This window comes from Trachemys scripta, chromosome 9 (genome assembly GCF_013100865.1).
Source record: "Trachemys scripta elegans isolate TJP31775 chromosome 9, CAS_Tse_1.0, whole genome shotgun sequence".
NCBI classification, from domain to species: Eukaryota; Metazoa; Chordata; order Testudines; family Emydidae; genus Trachemys; species Trachemys scripta.
In genome coordinates this window covers 44,144,358-44,163,943 of record NC_048306.1, presented here as the reverse complement: position 1 = coordinate 44,163,943, position 19,586 = coordinate 44,144,358, and the positions used below count along the sequence as shown (strand labels likewise).

The 19,586-nt window shown below is 58.4% G+C and overlaps 1 protein-coding gene across 1 annotated transcript; it reads right to left on the bottom strand.

Moving 5' to 3' along the window:
• Positions 1-11,017: 11,017 nt before the first annotated feature.
• LOC117882867 (TSC22 domain family protein 3-like) lies at positions 11,018-13,660 on the bottom strand. The gene is made up of 3 exons (XM_034781730.1): positions 13,354-13,660; positions 13,197-13,248; positions 11,018-12,315 (listed from the first exon to the last, which is right to left on the bottom strand). The coding sequence occupies exons 1-3, from the start codon at positions 13,557-13,559 to the stop codon at positions 12,073-12,075; spliced, it is 501 nt and encodes a 166-aa protein (XP_034637621.1). The 5' UTR covers positions 13,560-13,660; the 3' UTR covers positions 11,018-12,072.
• Positions 13,661-19,586: the final 5,926 nt, after the last annotated feature.

Sequence of the window (19,586 nt, the reverse complement as noted above, 5' to 3'; positions counted from 1 at the left end):
CCGGAGTGGGGGCAGCAGGCCCCAGCCCCCCCGTCCCGCAGGGGAACGAACGGGGCTGGGCGGCCGATGCCTCCGCCCCGGGGCCGCCGCGCGATAGCACCAGCTGGGCAGCAGCCCAGACGCCGGCCAGGGGCTGGACCCAGCGTGCGCGCTGCTGGGTCCCCGCAGCAGGCCCCGGCTCGGGGGGTTCGGGGGCGCCAGAGCTGCAGCCGCGGAGCGCCATGGCCGCTTCCTCCCCCCGCGGCAGTGGGAGCTGCAGCAGCGGCTGCTCCCGAGTCCCGCTGGCTGGGGGGACAACAACAGCCGCCGCCTGGCCCCGCGGGCCGCCCCCCTCCTCGCCCAACCACCCGACTGAGTCCTGCTCGCGGCCAGGCCGGACTGTTACTCACCGCGGCCCCGCGCTTCCCCTGAGTCTCCCGGGCCTCCCTCCAGCGCTTGCGGAGGAAGGGTTTTTTTTTTTTTTTGGCCCCGCCCCCCGCCACGCCCCCCGCCACGTCACCCCCCCCGCGTCCCGATATTTGTCTTTGGTGATCTGGTCACCCTAGTGTAGATAGACAGATGGACAGTGTGGGTATGGATGGCCAGACGGACTGTGTGTGGGGGGGTGTGGATGGACAGACAATGGAGATGTGTATGGATGGTGTCACGAAGTCCCTGGGCGATGCTCTGGAACTGCTCCCCATGAAGCCAGTCAAGGACTCTGGTGAAGTCTCCAGGGCAAGAAGCTCAAACAGCTTCCACCTTCCTGGGTCTGACCTTGGAGCATTCAGCATCCTCTGCCCCGCCGTGCGCTTCCCACAGCGAGTCCACCCAGGAGGGGTCCTGGGGAATCCAGAAGGTCCTGCACCCCAACTCCATAGTCAGACGTGACTCTTAGCCAGCCAGTAAAACAGAGGTTCATTAGATGACAGGAACACGGTCTAAAACAGAGCTTGTAGGTACAGAGAACAGGACCCCTCAGCCGGGTCCATTTTGGAGGGAAGTGAGCCCAGACACCCACGTCTGCACTCACTCCACGTCCCCAGCCAGCTCCAAACTGACTCGCCCTCCAGCCCCTCCTCCTCTGGGCTTTTTCCTTTCCTAGGCCAGAAGGTCACCTGATTCCTTTGTTCTCCAACATCTTTAGCTATCACCTTGCAGGGGGGAAGGGCCCCAGCCATTAGTTGCCAGGAGACAGAGTGTCGGCCATTTATGCACACTGGCCTTTATCCCACCACCTAGAGATTTAAGAAATGCATAGGGGAAACTGAGGCACCCCTACAATATTCAGAGGAAACATTAAGAATTGTCCCACTTCGTCACATCTCTCCCCCCTTCAAGACCGAACTGAGCAAGGTCACTTTAGCCAGTGACCTGTGGAAGTTCGAACCCACCAACATTCCCATGGATGCCCCATCATCTCTCCCATTCCTTGGTGGGAGTTACACCAGGACATTCCAGTTTCATGCCCTCAGGTAGGTCTGTTGTGCTTGATGGCACTTGCAGGCTGCATGTGGGAAGGTTTATGCGGCCCGTACCCTTTTGCCACCCCAAAACCCCGGGGTTTAAACTGGTATTGGATCTTTTCCCAGCGCTTCAGTTTGGAGGGCTGCAATTCGGGCTCTCTTGGTTGAGAGCCCCCATCTTGACCTTGTCCACCCTCTGACCATGTGTTTCTATCACCCGCAGCTCGGCCTCAGCCCCTTGCATTTGATGCCACCACATCGGAGGAGAGTGGTCAGTATACACAGTAAAGCACCGCCCAAATAGATACAGCTGCAGCTTTCTAAGGGTCTGCACCATGGACAGTATTTCTTCTCTGAAGCCGCATATTTCTGCTCCCGGGGCAGCAGTTTCTTGCTCAGGTACCCGATGGGGTGTCTCCCCAGCTTAGCATCGGCTTGCATCAGCACTGTGCCCAGCCCTGCATCTGAGGCGTCAGTGAACACTGCAAAGGGCTTGGCGAAGTCTGGGTTTACCAGATTTACCGGACCCTGGATTAGAGCCTCCTTAAGTATACAGAGAGCCCTCTGGAACTGCTCGGTCCAGACCACCTCGTCTGGCTTAACCTTCTCACATAGCTCAGGGATGGGGGCAGCTAGGAAGCTAACTTGGGATACAAACCTCCGGTAGCACCCCACCATCCTGATAAAGGCCTGGACTTGTTTCTTGGTCTGCGGAATGGGCCAATCTCTGATCATCTCCACGTTGCATTTTTCGGCTTTTACCATCAGTCCTGCCTCCTTGAGGCAGCCCAGCCCCTTCTTCACCTGGGATACATGTTCCTCCCAAGTCTGGCTAAAGACACACATGTCATCGATGTACGCCAGGGCCATGTTCTCCATCCCCCTCAGCTTGTCTAGAATCTCCCCAGGCCTAGGCATGGGGTAGGCATCAGACACGGTGATGGCTTTAAGCTTCTGATAGTCCCCACCGAACCAGATCATCCTGTCTTCCTTGGGGACCAGCCCCTCGGGTGAGGCCTGTGGGCTGTTGAACGGCTGGATCACGGCTAAATCCAGCATGTCCTTGACCTCTCTCTCCAGGTTCTGGGCTGCTTCCCCAGTGACTCTGAACGGGGAACACCTGATGAGGAGATTGGCTCCCACCTCAGGGAAGAGATCCACCAGGGGATCTTCCCCCTTCTCCTCCCAATCCTCCCTTTCCAGGTCCAGGGGTCCCCTCACTCTCCTTCCATACAGCAGCTCGAAAGGGAAGAATGCTGTGGATTCCTGGGGCACCACCAGCTGCCTCCCGATTCCCCACAGTTCTACTTCCCCTTGGGGAGCTAATTCCCAGTATAGGAATTCCTTCTCCCACAGGACTCTGTTCCTGCAGCCTTCCCCAAGGGGGTTTGCAGCGCTGTGGCCAGTAGAGTGACCAGACAGCAAGCGTGAAAAATTGGGACGGGTGTGGGGGGTAATAGGAGCCTATATAAGAAAAAGACCCAAAAATCAGGACTGTCCCTATAAAATCGGAACATCTGGTTACCCTAGTGGCCAGCAAGTTCCCTCAGTGGCTCCAAGGAGGGATTCCTCTGCAGCTTGGTCTGGAATTCAGCTGCTGGGGAAGGGAGTGGGACCTGTTCCCTCTCACTGACTGGGCCTGGAGCAGGGCCGGCTTTAGGAAGTGCGGGGCCCGATTTGAACAGTTTCGACGGGGCCCCGGCAGGGATGACTAAAAAAAAAAACACGTAAAAAAACACGGGCTTGTACTCACCAGGCGGCGCTCCTAGTCTTCGGTGGTGGGTCCTTCACTCACTCCGGGTTTTCGGTGGCACTGAAGGACCTGCTGCCGAAGTGCTGTCGAAGTGCCGCCGAAGACCCGGAGCGCTGCCGGGTGAATAAAAATTAAAAAGGAGCCTCTAGCCAGGGAAGGGACTCTTGGCCACTTGCCCCCACCCCGGCAGCCCTGCCACTGGGCCCTCTTAGGCACGGGGCCCGATTCAGGGGAATTGGTGGAATTGGCCTAAAGCCAGCCCTGGGTGGGGTCACAGCCCCGCTGAGCCCTGTCCTTGGTAGCTCCCTTCCTGCCGTGGGATCACTTCCCAGCAGCACGTTTGGATCAGGCAAACCTGGTTGGCAGCCGACCTGCCCTGCCTGTGTGTCCCGCCACTCAGCTGGGGTCTCAGCTCCCACCATGCTCAGCACTGCCCTTGCTGTCCCAGTGAGGGCAGGCAGTGAGCTCTCTGCTCTCCTTACAGCATTAGAGCCATCGTGAGTCCCCTCTCCGGTGTGCAGAGGGGCAGGGAGCATCTCTCTGTCCCACTCATCCCCAGGGGTCTGGTTACAGGTAGGCAGGTATTCTGAGCCTAGAAGTTCCTCCCCCTGCCAGCCAGATCGTTTGCATTTTCACTGACCATTTCCATCTTAGCCAATTGGTTCCCTGGATTCAAATTTAAATCCTCAGCTGTTACAGGAGCAGGGTCTGGATCCTGTCCCAAAGAGACACAGTCATCCCCCAACAGGGTCTCACAGCTGATATCCTGGAGATCCCCAACTACCAGCCAGCCTGACCCCTCCTGTGTCTGCACAGGGATCCGGGCCATAGGCAGGGTGAATGGTTCCATCCCGGGGACCTTCACCCAGGTCACACAGCCCCTCAACATCTGAGGCTGCACCACCCGGGGCCCGACAACAGTTCTCTCTGTCCCAGGGTCTCGCCACCCCAGGCAGGTCTCCCCATTGACCACCAGCTTCCGCTCCCACTGGAAGTCCGAGGGGCCTGAGCCCAGGAGACTCCACGCAGACATATAGGCCGGGGCCAGGAGTGGGAGCCTGTCCACCACCCCACCCATCTGGCTGACAGCATCTATGGCCTTGGGTCCCAGCAAGGGAGCTAGATACCAGGGCTTTTCTGCAGGGTCCCACTGGTTCAAATTGCCAGCCTGCTTGAAGGCAGTGTGGTGGGCATCCACATTCCCCCCTCCCGCTCCTTAATCAGGGGCAGCAATTTAGTATCGAGGTTCCCTGCGGAACTGGCAGCCCGGGGTCTATCCCCACTCACCCCTAGGAAATCCCCTATGCCTCTCCACTCCACCATCGCCAGTCCATGCTGCTGCTGCTTCTCCTGCAGCGCTTTCCCGGGCTCTTGCTGTCTCTCATGGTTCTCTCGCTCTCTCAGACTCAGCTCCAATCCCATCCATCTACGATCCCCTGATGGGGAACCCGATCATGAAGACCCCGGTCTGGTTGGGGACCAGACTCTTGGGGATGCCTAGCTACAGCTGGTCCCAGATCCTCTTGTAGCCCCATCCGGGTAAGGAATCTGCTCCTTAGAGCGGTCTCGTCCTCTAGCTGCATGATTAACTGTGCCTTGGTGAACTTCCCAATGTGTGACCCTCTCTTTTTGCACAGAATTACAATGTCCTTCTTGAGGAGGTAGGCCGTCGCTTCACTGTTCCCAAGTTGCTTTGGACTCACAAGCCTGTGTGCTCTTAGCTCCCCCACAGTTTCCAGGAAGACACCTAGGGTGCCAGCCCTTCTCGAGGTCATCACCTCTTTCCCAGGGTCAAGCTGCAGACTCCTCCACCCCTGGGACCGTTCACTGCAATCCCCAGGGGAACCCTGTTACTGCAAAAGTCCTTCTCTCTCCCAGGGTCAAGCTGCAGGCTCCACCACCCCTGAGACTGCTCACTGCAGTCCTCAGGGGGACCCCGTTACTCCAACAATCCTTCTCGCTGGTCACACATTCCCAGGGGTTAATCGCCACCTGGAACTGTCCCTCTCAGAGCATTCAGCACGCCTGGTCCTCATCAATTCCACTTCATTTTACTCCTCCCCAGTCACTTACTGCAAGAAGCTCCATTCACGGGGTGCAGTACATCCCACCGCTGCCACCAGTTGTCACGGAGTCCGTGGGCGATGCTCTGGAACTGCTCCCTACAAAGCCAGTCAAGGACTCTGGTGAAGTCTCCTCTCTGTGAGCAGGCTGTCTTCTGGGCAAGAAGCTCACACGGCTTCACCTTCCTGGGTCTGACCTTTGAGCATTCAGCATCCTCTGCCCTGCCGTGCGCTTCCCACAGCGAGTCCACCCAGGCGGGGTCCTGGGGAAGCCAGGGGGTCCTGCACCCCAACCTTGCAGTCAGATGTGACTCTTAGCCAGCCAGTAAAGCAGAGGTTTATTAGATGACAGGAACACAGTCTAAAACAGAGCTTGTAGGTACAGAGAACAGGACCCCTCAGCCAGGTCCATTTTGGGGGGTAGTGAGCCAGACACCCACATCTGCACTTCACTCCAGGTCCCCAGCCAGCTCCAAAGTGAAACTCTCCAACCCCTCCTTTCTGGCGTTTGTCTCTTTCCTGGGCCAGGAGGTCACCTGAGCTCTTTGTTCTCCAACACCTTCAGCTATCCCCTTGCAGGGAGGAAAGGCCCCGGCCATTAGTTGCCAGAAGACAGAGTGCCGGCCATTTATGCACACTGGCCCTTTGCTCTGCAACAATCTCACCCCCTAGAGACTTAAGAAATGCATAGGGGAAACTGAGGCGCTCACACAGTATTCAGAGAAAACATTAAGAACAGTCCCACTTCTTCACACCCCTTCAAAGCAATGCACCCGCATCTTAGCACGCCTCTGTGTGCACAGCGCGTGTACCAGCATGCGTGTGCTGGCATCAGTAGGGGCGGGGATGCACCAGCCAGGGGGCAGCAGGCGAGAGGCTGCATTGGCATGTGGCGCCTGGGCACTGCAGAACCATGAGCAGCGGCGGGTGGAGAGTGTCCCCTCCAAAGCAGCAGCAAGCACAGCTCCCCTCCCCCATGCCCGCGGCTGGGCCTGAGTTTGTCTGTTTACCCAGCGTTGCCCAGGGAACTGATGTTCTTGGAGCTCTGTGGCTCTTCTGCCACTTCCCCTCCTGATGTCACTGACTCCCCAGGGCTGGCTCTGAAACCTCCCCTGGGCCCAGCTGTGCTGGATGCAGCATCAGAGCCCAACAGCAACAGGAGAGGCTGCCAGGTGCCATCAGGAGCCCAGCCACCTACCAGCACCCCCAAGTCTGGGCACTGCCAGCCCCACAGGTGAATCCCCAGCCAGCCTCGGAAACATGGCCTTGGAATAGTTCCTCGGTTTAAAACAATGGATGTAATTCTAATTCCTAGTGCCCACCCACCCCTGGGCACCCCCCCAGCTCTGCCAATGCCCCTCAACCCCTCTGCTATCCCTGCACTGGGCTCCACACACAGTTCTAGCCTCTGCTGATGCCCCTCAGTCCTGGCCCACAGCCCACCCCTCGTCTAGTCCTGGGCCTTGCCCAAGCTATGACTGACGCCTCCCACTCCCGCATTGTGCTGCATTTTCACATTAGACACTGTCTGCAAGGGACTCTCTGGGCCCACGTGCCCTTATGCTGTATTGCACTTAGCCCTCAGGCAGTGCCCAGCGCACACAATTGGTATTCATGGGCCAAGGGCTCTACGGTTCCCTGCCATTGGACTCCTCACTTTTGGGGCAGCTGTAAATTGCCTGACCCAGGGCTGGGCTGTCAGCCTCCTGCCTGAGCAGGGGTGTGCTGGCTCCTGTAGGCTGGGATGGGGTGGCGGGTGATAGCGCTCAAGCATGGACAGGGAAAGGGGAACGTGGGATTGGCTGGAAGGAAAAGATGCCTCTGTCCTGCAGCGTGAGTGAGGTGAAGCCCCTGCCTGTGCAGGGGAAGAGGAGCCTGCCCAGACGAGCAGGGCTGGCTGCTCATAGGGTGACCAGATAGCAAGTGTGAAAAATCGGGACAGGAGGTAGGGGATAATAGGCTTCTATATAAGACGAAACCCCAAATATCAGGACTGTCCCTATAAAATCGGGACATCTGGTCACCCTAGCTGCTCACCAGCTGCTTGGGGAGCAGCATCCCAACTGTGCTGGGTTCCCCATTTGCAGCTGCATTGTCCAGCACCTCCTGCCAGGTGCAGGGCTGAGCATGTGCTGCCTCCCAGCGCCACGCCCTTCGAGGGGCTGCAGGCCTGGAGCCAGGGCGCTTGGAAGCTGTGAGCCAGGGGAGTTTAGCTGGGGGGGCTCAGCCTGGCTATGGGCCCTGGTGCCAGACCCAGCTGGAGCCGGGAACACTCTGAGCCATGGGAGCTGGCATGGCCTGACCCTTCTGCCTGAGCACCTGCAAACCCAGCTCCAGCAGACACAGCCTGTCTTGCCCATGTGCTGAACCCAAGGGCAGGAGGGCGCATGAGCCACATGCCTGCAACTCTTCATCAGCCATTCGGTAGGGTGAGCACAACCAGGGTTCAAGCCTTGTGGGGCATTTCAGGGGCTGTTCCCCGTGGGGCTGTGACTCCCACCTGCGTTACCCCTCCTCCCGTTACAGTCATGGAGGGGCATCAGACCCAGGCAAAATCATGGCAAAGCTGATACAGGATTCAATCAAAAAAGCCTTAATGCTGGACCAGGATTTTGCGGCGAGTTGTCAAACTGACCTGCTGTCTGTCTGGGATGCATTCGGACTATGTAGCTGGACTTGACTTTTGTAACATGTTTGATTTAGTACCGCACAATTGTTGGCTTACAAAACTAGCACTGCGGGTTCGCACTAAAACCATGTGGGGTAATGATTAAGAACTGGGGATCTGACAGATCTCACCACGTAATTCTCACTGCAGAACCATCACGAACTGCGGTGTTGAAGTGGGGCACATAGGGCTCCATTCTGTGTTCAGTGCCAACATGGACCATTTGCAGCTGACACGAAGCTGGGCAGCGCGGTAACGAGCACTGAGTCGTATAGCAGGTGCAGGATCACTGAGCAGCAGAGGAGCGGCAAAAAAGCCTCCCACTCCCCCCACCCCAGCGCCGGGGGGAGGGCAGCGAGCCCGCCGCGCCTCCACTGGCGGCCGGAGCCCCGGGAGGAGAGCGGAGAGCCCGGCCGCGGCTCCGCTCTCCCCGGCGGCCAGAGCGCCGGCGGGGAGGGCGGAGAGCCCAGCCGGGGCTCCGCTCTCCCCAGCGGCCAGAGCGCCGGGGGGAGGGCGGAGAGCCCAGCTGGGGCTCCTCTCTCCCCGGCGGCCAGAGCGCCGCGGGGAGGGCGGAGAGCCCAGTCCGGCCCCGCTCTCCCCGGCGGCCAGAGCGCCGGGGGAGGGCGGCAAACCCACTGCGGCTCTGCTCTCCCTGGCGGCCGGAACCGTAGCACCACACCGCACCGCCCCCCTCCAGGTGCCTCCCCAAGCACAAGCTTGGTGGGCTGGTGCCTGGAGCCAGCCCTGCTGAGCAGCTGGGCCCAGTCAAACAAAATGCAACACCAGGTCATGCACCGAGGAGCGCAGGCCACACCCTCAGGCTGGGGGCAAGGAGAGCAGTGACTGGGAAGGATTTAGGGGGCCTAGTGGACAAGCACCTGCACACAAGCTCCAAATGCGACGCCGTGGCAGGAAAAGGGCTCAGGGGCCCATTGGCTGAGGGCCCAGGGGAGTAGCCCAAGTGTAGGCGTCGGGAGGTGACCTCCTGGGGAGCAGCAGAGCACCCCCTTGTTCTCTCTGCTTGCCATTCCCTGGGGAGCTCACCCCCTACCCCAGCCCAGCCTCACCACCCCACACCTTGCCTCTTTCCATGACCCATCGCTCCAGGTGTCCCCGCAGCCCAGCCCCACTGACCACAGAGGAGGCCATGCCTGCATTTGTTACCCTGGAGCCACTCTCCCAAAGGTGCCCAAAGCATTTCCTCCAGCCATGCAGGGACGGCTGCCACCGGCCACACAGACAGCTGCAGTCTCTGGGCACCATATGTGGCTGCAGCCTGGCAGGTCCCCATGTGCATGGCGTAGGGGGCTTGGCTCAGCATGGGCGGGGATAAAGTGCAGACAGGGGCAACTGGGTGACAGCCTGGCAGGATGCTGCAGCCCAGTCCTGCCCTGGAGTGATGCCAGTGGGGAGACCCAGGCCCCTAATCAGGAGTGACGGTGGGGATGGGATCGAACAGACCTGGCTAGGCAGAGCCGGCTTGCGCCCTGAAGCTGAGAGCAGCTGTGCGGGAAGGTGGCTGGGGCTGGAGAGCCCCTTTCTGGGCAGCTCCCTGGGCAGCGTGGTAAGTGCCAGCTGGGCATGGGCTGGGAAGCTGGGCAGCGGGTGGAGGGGGGTGTGGGTGGGCACCACACCCCAGATAGGTCAGAGGCTGCACTGGAGGCTGGGATGCTGGGAACAGAGGCAGAGGGGTCAGTGTCTCTGCCAAGTGCCCTTCCCCCACTGGGGACCGACGGGAAGGGGTGCTTTGCCCGTTGTGAGGTGGTCTCTGGAAATGGCAAAGCTCTGGCTGCTCATTTGGCCCCCAGGGGCCAGGACAGGGTTGTTCCCTTGAGAATGGCATCCCTCAGAGCTTGCCCCAGGGGGCACCTCCCAATCAGCTTGAGTCTCTCTGCATCCTGATCCCTGCACCCCCTGGTACCCCCCGATTGCTGCCCTCCCTGGGCTCCTGGCTCCAGCGCAGGGACGGTCCAGCCCTTTCCAACCTGCTCACAACGGTCTTTTTGCTTTCTTCCCAGCGGGGCCCATCCTGATGAGGCTCCCCCAGGTTCGTCCCAGCAGCATCCGCTGACACTCACGGCTAGAGAGGAGCGTCAGTGAGGGATGATATGGGGATGTTCTTCACCCCAGGAGCTGTGACCCTCTCATTGTGCCCTCATACAGCACTCCTCTCCTCTCACTGACGCCAGCTCCATGCAGCACCCACAGCCCAGCCCCGCAGCTTGGGAGAGGGCCGCTGCTCCTCTGGCATGTGACTGCACCGTCTGAAAGATCTTCCTCCAGGGGCACCAGTCCCCTTCTGTGGGCTCGAAGATTTGGGAGCCCAGGCCTGGGACAGCACGGGGCTGAGGGCACCGTCAAAGCTGTGTGGGAGCCTAGGGCTGGAACACTAGGGGGCTGCAGGCCCCGCATCTCCCTTTTGTAAGAGCCCAGCACCCAATGCCCCTGCACACCTGCCCCCCTCCCCCACCGCCACATACTCCAGGCCCCCTTAGTATGCAGTTGTGCTGCCCACCCTGGTGGTGCCAGCGCTCACCCCTGCTCTCATCTTGCAGGCTGCAATGGGGATAGGCCCCCCAAGGGTCCAAGTCTCAGCCCATTAGGCTGAAATGCAGAGGGGGCTGGGATCACTGACTCCTCTATTCACACCCCCCCTCCCCAACTCAGGGGCTTCACGTTGGAAGCCAGCAGCGTCCAGCACGAAAGGGAGCTTCCAGAGTGACCAGTTGAAGGCACTGCATCCCAGCACAGCCTGCTGCATCTCACTGGAGAGCAGCAGAGGAATGTGTGGGTGTGGGCAGGGGGAGCTCCCTGACAGAACCACACCACAGATGTCACCAGTTGGCCTCTCTCAGGTCAAAGCACACAGGGGCTGGACAGTCCCTCCCTGCGCAGTCTGAACCTCAGCCCAATTCCCACCAAAGCTTTTGGAGTTTGCCCCCTCCCCATCCCCAAGCACCTATCCTCTCCCCTCCCCCAGCCGCACTGATCCTCTCCCATCAACACCATCCCACCCCCACCCTTCCCACTACCCAGCCCCTCCCCTCCGCACTGCCCCTCTCCCATTACAAAGACATATCTCTCTGCGTCTATATCAAAAGTAGAGTTTATTGCCATTTCTAGCTAGATTCACACAGTCACATTAATGCTCTGACAGTCCAATGTCGAGAGCAACACCCAGTCTGCTCCGCGAGAGCTCTGTCGGGGGGGGGGGGGGGAAACGCTCACGGAGCAAATAACCTCGGCTCTCACCCCCGAGGGACCATGCAGCCCCGTCCACGGCAGGCAGGTCTCATTGGCATGTTTCATTATAAAATCTCTGCTGTGGGTATCCTGTGGCCCTGCACTGGGCAGGCCGGAGGAGGGGGAATCTCCCTCCTGGGGGGGGGGTCTGTACACAGACCGAGCTATGTATAAAAATCTATCCCACAGCGAGAGAGCTCCAGTCACCCATTTCCAAACAGCATCCAAGCGTCCCGCCTCCACGCTCGGCTGGAATCCCCAGCTGGCCCCAGGCATACAGCTATGGGCAGCAGCATCCATAGAGCCCCCGCAAGAGCCCCAGGTTTCTGTAGCCGTCCCCAGCACTGGTTGCGTGTATACGTTCCTTAGATGCAGTTAAGGATATAAAAATCCCTGCACTAACGAAACAAAGCTTTCCTTGTAATCCCCAACCTGTGGTCTACACAAGCCATGCACTGTCCACAGCCGCCAAAAGAAAGGTGCTGACGGGGTCAGTTTTTGGTTCCTGCCCCAGGCCCATTCCAGGGTGGCAGGAGGGGCAGATTGTATCTCTCTTCAACAACAACTGGCTTCCTCCAAGGATCAGTCTTTGTCAAGTGCAACAGGAACCCAGCTGAACGGTGCAGTGAGGGCACATGACCCGTTTTGCAGCCCCTGCACTCTCAAGGACATGCAAAGAGGCCCCTGTTGGGGGTCGTCTGGCTGTGCAGTGTCCTAACATGACACCTCACTCCTTCAGAGCCAGTCAGTGTCCCAGCAGCTGGGGCAGCGCCCCTGGCACATCTCGTAGCTCTCGCTAGCTTGGGAAGTTCTCCACATGAGATGAGGAAGGAAACAACTTTTAAGGAGATTAAGTAGCAAGAGTTCAGTGGCTCTGCCCACTCCAAGGACAGAGCCACCTTACACCGCAGAGCCCCTGGTGTGCTGGGCCGGGGTAGCCGCCCCGCCCTGCTCCTCTGCAGATAGCACCTCTGCAGGCAGCCGGGACTGGAATTTCTCCAGCTGCTCAGGGCTGGCCAGCGTTTTCAAGAGGCTGTTCTCTCGCTCCAGCTGGGAGTTCTTCTCCACCAGTTCTTTGATCTGCTCTTTGAGGATCTCCACCTCCTCCCGCACAGCATACATCAAGTGGTTTTTCACTAGATCCTACAAGAGATGAACCAAAGGCATGCTGTTACCAAACCATTCTGCCACAATTCCCAGGCTCAGCTATGGACTCTGGCTGCAGCCCACGACCAGCTGGGCTCTGTGCTGCTGTCATCAATGCTCAGAGCTAGCCTGAGCTCCCAGCAGCTGAATCCAGCTGTCTGGCTGGAGCAGGGGCAGTGGTTGGGGGGTTCTGGCTAAAGGGCTCTCATGTACAGGATGCAGGGGATGCTATTAGCACAATTTAGCAAGGGGCACATCTGCCAGGGACACTGCAAACCGGTCACCATGCAGCCCATACTGTACAGCAAATTTGTAACAACTCCCTGGTGCCGTTCTGCAGGTCTCTGAGCCCAGCTCTCTGCCCTTCCCAGCAGGGCTCAGCAGCCACACCGGAGCTCCGATCTGCTACCAAGCACCCTCCCTCTAACCCAGGGCAAGATCACTGTGCTCTTTCCCCCACAAGAGGAAAAACAATTTTGGAGTTTGATGTGCCACAGCCTTTGGCATGGCTGGAGTGAAGCCTCGAAGCCGCGCTGGGAGAAGAACTTTGTTGCTTTCCCAGGAGGGCCCCTACCAGCTCCCAAGCGAGGGGTGTGGGTCCCAGGCACTCTAGGGGCACGGGGGGGTGCTGTGTCCTGCCTCTCTAGCTGCAGGGCGCGGGCTTGGGGCTCCGGGCAACGGGACACCCGGGGGTCCCGCATGCGCTTTGGGATCCCCCGACCCGCCCGGCGCGCTGCAGCGGTCAGTGAGCTTCGCCAGCGGAAGACGAAGACGGCGTGCGCCCCGCAGCGATCCCGGGGAAGGGGGCAGGCGCGAGCCCTAATGCATCAGCCCAGGGATGTGAACCCTACCCGCGGAGTGACCCCGCCCGTGCTCACCATCGCCTGCTCGATCTTGTTGTCGATCGCCACCACGCTGGCTCCGGAGGCGCTGAAAGACACAAGAAAGCGGCGGCCGGTTAGCAGCGAGCCCCGCTCCGGCCAGCTCCCCCCAGCCCGGCGCCCCCCGCGTGGAGCCCCCCAGCCCGGGCGCTACCTGTTGTCCAGCTTGACGGAGACCACGTCCCCGCCGAGCAGCGAGGAGAAGAAGGAAATGGAGAAGTTGTGCAGCTGGTACACGGCCACCTCCATGGCGGACTGGTAGAGCTCGGTGCTCATGGCCAGGGCCGCGGCGCGCAGGGATAGCGGGCTCTCGTCGCTCGGGATCGGCAGGGCGCGCAGTGGGCTAAGGGAGCCGACCATGGGCCGCGCGCAGGACGCAGGGCAGGTGGGCGGGCAGGGACCGGACAAGCACACTACAGTCACAGGCCGGGATCTAGCCACCAGTGGGGGGCTGTCCGAGCGCCGCCGCCTTATATAGGAGGCTCCTGCTGGCGTCACATGGTGTCAGGCTGCGGCTGGGTGGGGCGAGGCGAGGCTGCGGCTCTGCCATGTCCCCGCCCTGAACCCTGGGGCGAGCGCAGGGAGCTCAGCGCTTGCCGTGCCCCCCCGCTTTGCAAACAGTGTGTCGGGAGAGGGTACAGGGGCCGGGGGGGGGGGGTTAACTCCGCGGTGCAGAATTTTTCCTACACAGATGCCCTGGAGAGCTCCGCCCGCCCCCCCCAAGAGCTTTGCTAGCAGCCTAGTTATCTGCTGGAACCTGGTGTGTGTAGACCCCCGGCGCTACTAACCACCCCCAGGCTTTTTCCCCCAATACACACTGTCTACACGGATGGTGAGGGTCGTTTTGCATGTTGCAAAAACATTGCGTCATTGGACATGCAAGTGTCCGGCATTCCAATACCAACCCCCACCCCGAGATTTCTGCAGCTTGCAATATTTCAGTCACACCCGGTTCAAGGGGCGACATGCCAAGCAAAGGAACCCGGCCCCGGGCCGTCGTCTTGTTGATCGCGAAAATAAAACAGCTTTTAGCCTTTTCCCCCGGCTTGCAAGTGCGCCAAACCCGGCTGCCAAAGCGAGTGTAAAAATGTGCATGTGAAACAAAACAATTCTCGCTAATAACGCCCAAACGATGGCAGGTTCGAGGCTGCGCCCAGGAGCTACAGCACCCCAGAAGTAGGTCGCTTCTTAACCAGAGTTACATAAGCTTCCACCAAAACATGTTTTGACTTTCGACTCCCAACAGCTTCCAATGGCGTCTGCTGGTGGTTCCCTCCCTTCCTCGCAGGTGCAGGGCGCCCCCTGGTGGCTGGTAGCTGCATGTGCAAGCCCAAGGTGCCTAAGAGGAAGGGCCTTAAGAAGATGCTGCTCCCCCCAAGGGATGCAACAAGGGTTTATAGATTCATAGATTCAAGGACTGGAAGGGACCTCCAGAGGTCATCGAGTCCAGTCCCCTGCCTGCATGGCAGGACCAAATACTGTCTAGACCATCCCTGATAGACATTTATCTAACCTACTCTTAAATATCTCCAGAGATGGAGATTCCACAACCTCCCTAAGCAATTTATTCCAGTGTTTAACCACCCTGACAGGAACTTTTTCCTAATGTCCAACCAAGGCCTCCCTTGCTGCAGTTTAAGCCCATTGTTTCTTGTTCTATCCTTAGAGGCTAAGGTGAACAAGTTTTCTCCCTCCTCCTTATGACACCCTTTTAAATACCTGAAAACTGCTATCATGTCCCCTCTCAGTCTTCTCTTCCAAACTAAACAAACCCAATTCTTTCAGCCTTCCTTCATAGGTCATGTTCTCAAGACCTTTAAGCATTCTTGTTGCTCTTCTCTGGACCCTTTCCAATTTCTCCATATCTTTCTTGAAATGCGGTGCCCAGAACTGGACACAATACTCCAGCTGAGGCCTAACCAGAGCAGAGTAGAGCGGAAGAATGACTTCTCATGTCTTGCTCACAACACACCTGTTAATACATCCCAGAATCATGTTTGCTTTTTTTGCAACAGCATCACACTGTTGACTCATATTTAGCTTGTGGTCCACTATAACCCCTAGATCCCTTTCTGCCATACTCCTTCCTAGACAGTCTCTTCCCATTCTGTATGTGTGAAACTGATTTTTTTTCCCTCCTAAGTGGAGCACTTTGCATTTGTCTTTGTTAAACTTCATCCTGTTTAACTCAGACCATTTCTCCAATTTGTCCAGATCATTTTGAATTATGACCCTGTCCTCCAAAGCAGTTGCAATCCCTCCCAGTTTGGTATCATCCGCAAACTTAATAAGCATACTTTCTATGCCAATATCTAAGTCGTTAATGAAGATATTGAACAGAGCCAGTCCCAAAACAGACCCCTGCGGAACCCCACTTGTTATGCCTTTCCAGCAGGAGTGGGAACCATTAATAACTCTCTGAGTACAGTTATCCAGCCAGTTATGCACCCACCTTATAGTAGCCCCATCTAAATTGTATTTGCCTAGTTTATCGATAAGAATATCATGCGAGACTGTATCAAATGCCTTACTAAAGTCTACATCCACAGCTTCTCCCTTATCCACAAGACTCGTTATCCTATCGAAGAAAGCTATCAGATTGGTTTGACATGATTTGTTCTTTACAAATCCATGCTGGCTGTTCCCTATCACCTTACCACCTTCCAAAGTGTTTGCAGATGTTATTGCCCCTGTGGGCAGCAGCTCTTGTGCCAGACTGCTCTGGGCTGCATAACCGGATCATAGCCTTGGCGGCCATCATGTGCGCTTGGTACAGGTGTGTTTTCCCCAGGAGTACCGAAACTGCACACGCTAGAGGGCTGGGTGGGTACCATGACCAGATGTGTACCATGAGTGCCAGGGGAGAGATGGGGTCCCTCCTCCTGCAGAACAGGCACTTGCATCATGGCAGCGAATCGTGAGCGTATATTGAACACGGGTGCAGAGCTACTGAGCTCGGGGCAGTGCTAGAGCGGGGGGCCCGCCAGGTAGCGTGCTCTGTGCAGGTATAGTGTGTAATGTCCTGGCTTTGTGGGTCTGTGGCTGAGAGTGCGATGCTGCCATCTAGTGGGCTGGGCCCACACCCAGGATAAGAGGCCTACTACTGCTACTACCACCTGTGTGTCAGCTGGCGTGGCTGTTGAGTGGGAGAAGCAGAGTTATGGCTCAGCGTTGTGTGTGTGCATGACATTTACACAGTCTATCAGCAGCACAGGGGCTCCTTGCACTGCAGGCCCCAATCGGAGCTCTCACTAGACATGGGGATGTTTATAATGCACACTGCATCCCAGTGTCCTTGCGGGCCCCCACCCCCACCAATGCTGAGCAAAGTGCTGACTGGGCTCAGAGACACCAAGCAAGGCGTGGTCCCTGGCCCAAGGTACTCGGCCTCTCACCAGACAGCCAGCAATTTTCTATGAGGTCCCTCAAGCTGGGCCTGCTGGCTGTTCCCAGCCCAGCTTTCGCTGGGGGAGAGAGCCGCTTTTGGCTCAGACATTTGCATTCTTGGATGTGTTTGCTCATGCACTCCATAGTGCTGTGTTAGCTCCCTTCTCTCCGCTCTCTGGCACCCAGCAGCACCCAGTGACCCGAGCAGCAATATACAAATGCAGGAGCCCATCCTCCTGAAAACGTGAGCTCTGCTCCTGGGTCTCTACCCTCCTGGCGCCCAGGGACACTCCTCTACTTTCCCTGTTCCACACCACGCCCAGCCAACAGGAACCAGCCTCCTCAGGTACTCCGGAAGGCATCTGTGTGCTAGCACATGGGTGGGTTTTCCTAGAGCGGTTCTGAGCGGCTGACGTCAGCCTTCGGCCCCTGCTAGGGTATCTGCACTTCAGAGGAGGGCTGTGCCTCTATCCCCATGTCTGTGGGATCCCCCTAATAGCTCAGAGCAGGCCCCGTGGTGCCAGGCACTGCACAGACACCCAGGGAGCCAGGGTCAGCCTTCTACTAATAAACTAGAACTGCCAGCCAGCCTGAGCTGCTCAGGGTCTTGTCCCCACCACAGCCACCAGAGGACCCCCCCCCCCCCAGCCCCAGCAGGTCACTAGGAGCAGGAAAGGCAGTGGAACCAGGGCCACATCTCGTGGGTTCAGTAAAGCACCACACACCCCAGCAGTAGTGCAGCACAGCCCCCACCCCGGTTCACACTCATGTGGGCAGAGGTGAATGCTGAGATAAGCGTCCACGTGGGCAGTGCATGGAGGACCCGGGCGCTATCTCCCTTGTGTGGAAGGGCAGCCCTGTGGCTCCTGGACATGGGGACTCTCTATCTGGGTGACTCAGCTGGTGAGCACAGCCTGCTGGGCCGGTGCAGGTGCTGGCTGCTGTTTGGATTCCAGAGGGTGGGGCAGTTATTGGGGCAAAGACAGCAGGTGTAGGCGCTGATCTAGGGCCCTGCTTGGAGTGGGCCAGGAAGACCAGGTTGTGACTGGGAACATGGTGCCCTCAGCACCATGTGGGGTTTGGCAGCCGCCCTCTGCAGAACTGGGGCAAAAACCAGCTGGCTCTGGCAAAGCCTGGAGACCAGGCCTCATAGTGCCACCCCCTCATCACTAACCCCCGCTGCCCTCCCAGCTCCCCCACAGCCCAGAGAGCAGGCCCCAGGCTGTCCCATGGCACTGCCCCAAGGAGAACCTGGCATTGCCCGGTCACTCCTGCTGCTCCGCCATGACCAAGAGAGCAGGCCCCAGGCCACCACAAGGAGAACCTGGCATTCCCCTGTCACTCGTGCAGTTCTGCCATGGCCCAGAGAGCCGCCCCCTAGCACTGCCCCCCACCAGCCGACACACAGCCAAAGCACCAGTGATTGGGATGCTCAGAGGGCCCTTGATTCTGCTCTCTGTGCAGACGCCCTCCAGGCCAGAGCCCTGTGTAAGCTGGGGAGGTACCTACAGGCCGGTTAAGCCCGGGCCAGGGGGCGTGGAGGCCTAGGCCCAGCAAAGGGCTCTTTGCAGTGTGGGGGGCCTAGGCTGGAAAGCTCTGACAGGCAGCAGGCCGCATGGCAGACGAACTGCCCTGCCCCAGCCTAATCCTCCCCAGAGCAGCCCTCCTGCCGCTGACTGGATTCTTAGAAAGTGAATAAGGAAGTTATTTACCACCATAATATAAGAACTAGGGGCCACCAAATGAAATTAATGGGCAGCCCCAGAGCCTTTAACACTCCTGCCCCCTCCCCCCCCGCACAAGAATATTTGATTCTTTTCTGCCCCTGGCTTCCACGCTTCATAGACAACCTAAGCTGGCTCCTGTGTCCACTGACCGACATCAGCAGTGGAGGACAGGCTGGCCTCCCGGGTTCCATTAACACCCCAGGGATTAGGGACGTTGCAGTCAGCATCGATCCCGGGCCAAAGCTGAGGAGCACAGGGTTCTGGGTGGCAGAAAAGCCAGCCCCAGTCCCAGCTCAGAGTCACGTCCGTCATGATGCCTTCCCAGAACTAAGCACCCCATCCACCCCTACCCTTTTTGTCCCCAGCGTTGGAGTCACCATCCTGCTGCCTTTCACCCATGTATCCAGACATCGCACACAGTGCAATGTTCCCTGGTAGGCACCGTCATTGATGTACCATCGCCAGCTCCACTAGCCCACCACGGGGCGGCAAACAGCGAGTACCTCACGGACACATCCTTCTGGGGTCTGCACCCCACCCTTCCCCGGTGGCACACCCTGATCTGGGCATTGGCCGTGACTGAGAAGAATCCAATCAACGTCCATTTCAGGAGCCCACTTCGGCCTCTCCGAGGTTAGGAGAGGTCTGTTTCACAGCTTTCTTTGCTACAGGTCCCTGGGCCCCATGCTTTTGGGCACAGCAGACTGCCCTGCTCTTGGGAGAGCCGCAGGCTCAGAAAGCTGCTGCTGCACTTGCCCCATTGGTTTTATGCTCACTGTAAAGTTCAGGCCAGAGAACCAGCCACTCCAGGAGGCCAAAGTGTCCCAGGCCCGGTCCGCACGCACAGCTTACTTAACAGTGAGACTGATTTAACAAAACCAGAGCAAAGCACTGTGAGGCTGGTCCAATGTCGGGTTAAACCTGGCTCATAACAGTTCAGCTTGTACGGGTGAGTATATGTTAACTGGAACCATCCCTTTAGTTAAACGGGGCACCCCTGGGGGCCATGGAGGGGGGGGAGGGAACCCGGCACTACTACATGTGCTGGGTGTTTCAATCTGCTTTCCCCATCCCCAAGTTGGAGCCTCCCCCCAGCTCGGGGTTTGGTTCGTGCTCGTCTCTGCTGTAACCCAGTGTCACGGAGTGTGGGGGGACACCAGGCCCTGCACCCCCGGCTTCCTGCAATTCACCATGACTCTCAGCCAACCAGTAAAGCAGAAGGTTTATTTAGACAACAGGAACACAGTCCAAGATAGGTCTTGCAGGCACAGAC

Excerpts from the sequence above, each read along its gene's own strand:
- LOC117882867 (XM_034781730.1), bottom strand. The coding sequence starts at position 13,559 with ATGGTCGGCTCCCTTAGCCCACTGCGCGCCCTGCCGATCCCGAGCGAC. Across the intron at positions 13,249-13,353 it reads TCCGTCAAGCTGGACAACAG|CGCCTCCGGAGCCAGCGTGG; the intron begins GTAGCGCCCGGG and ends TGTGTCTTTCAG. Across the intron at positions 12,316-13,196 it reads ACAAGATCGAGCAGGCGATG|GATCTAGTGAAAAACCACTT; the intron begins GTGAGCACGGGC and ends CATCTCTTGTAG.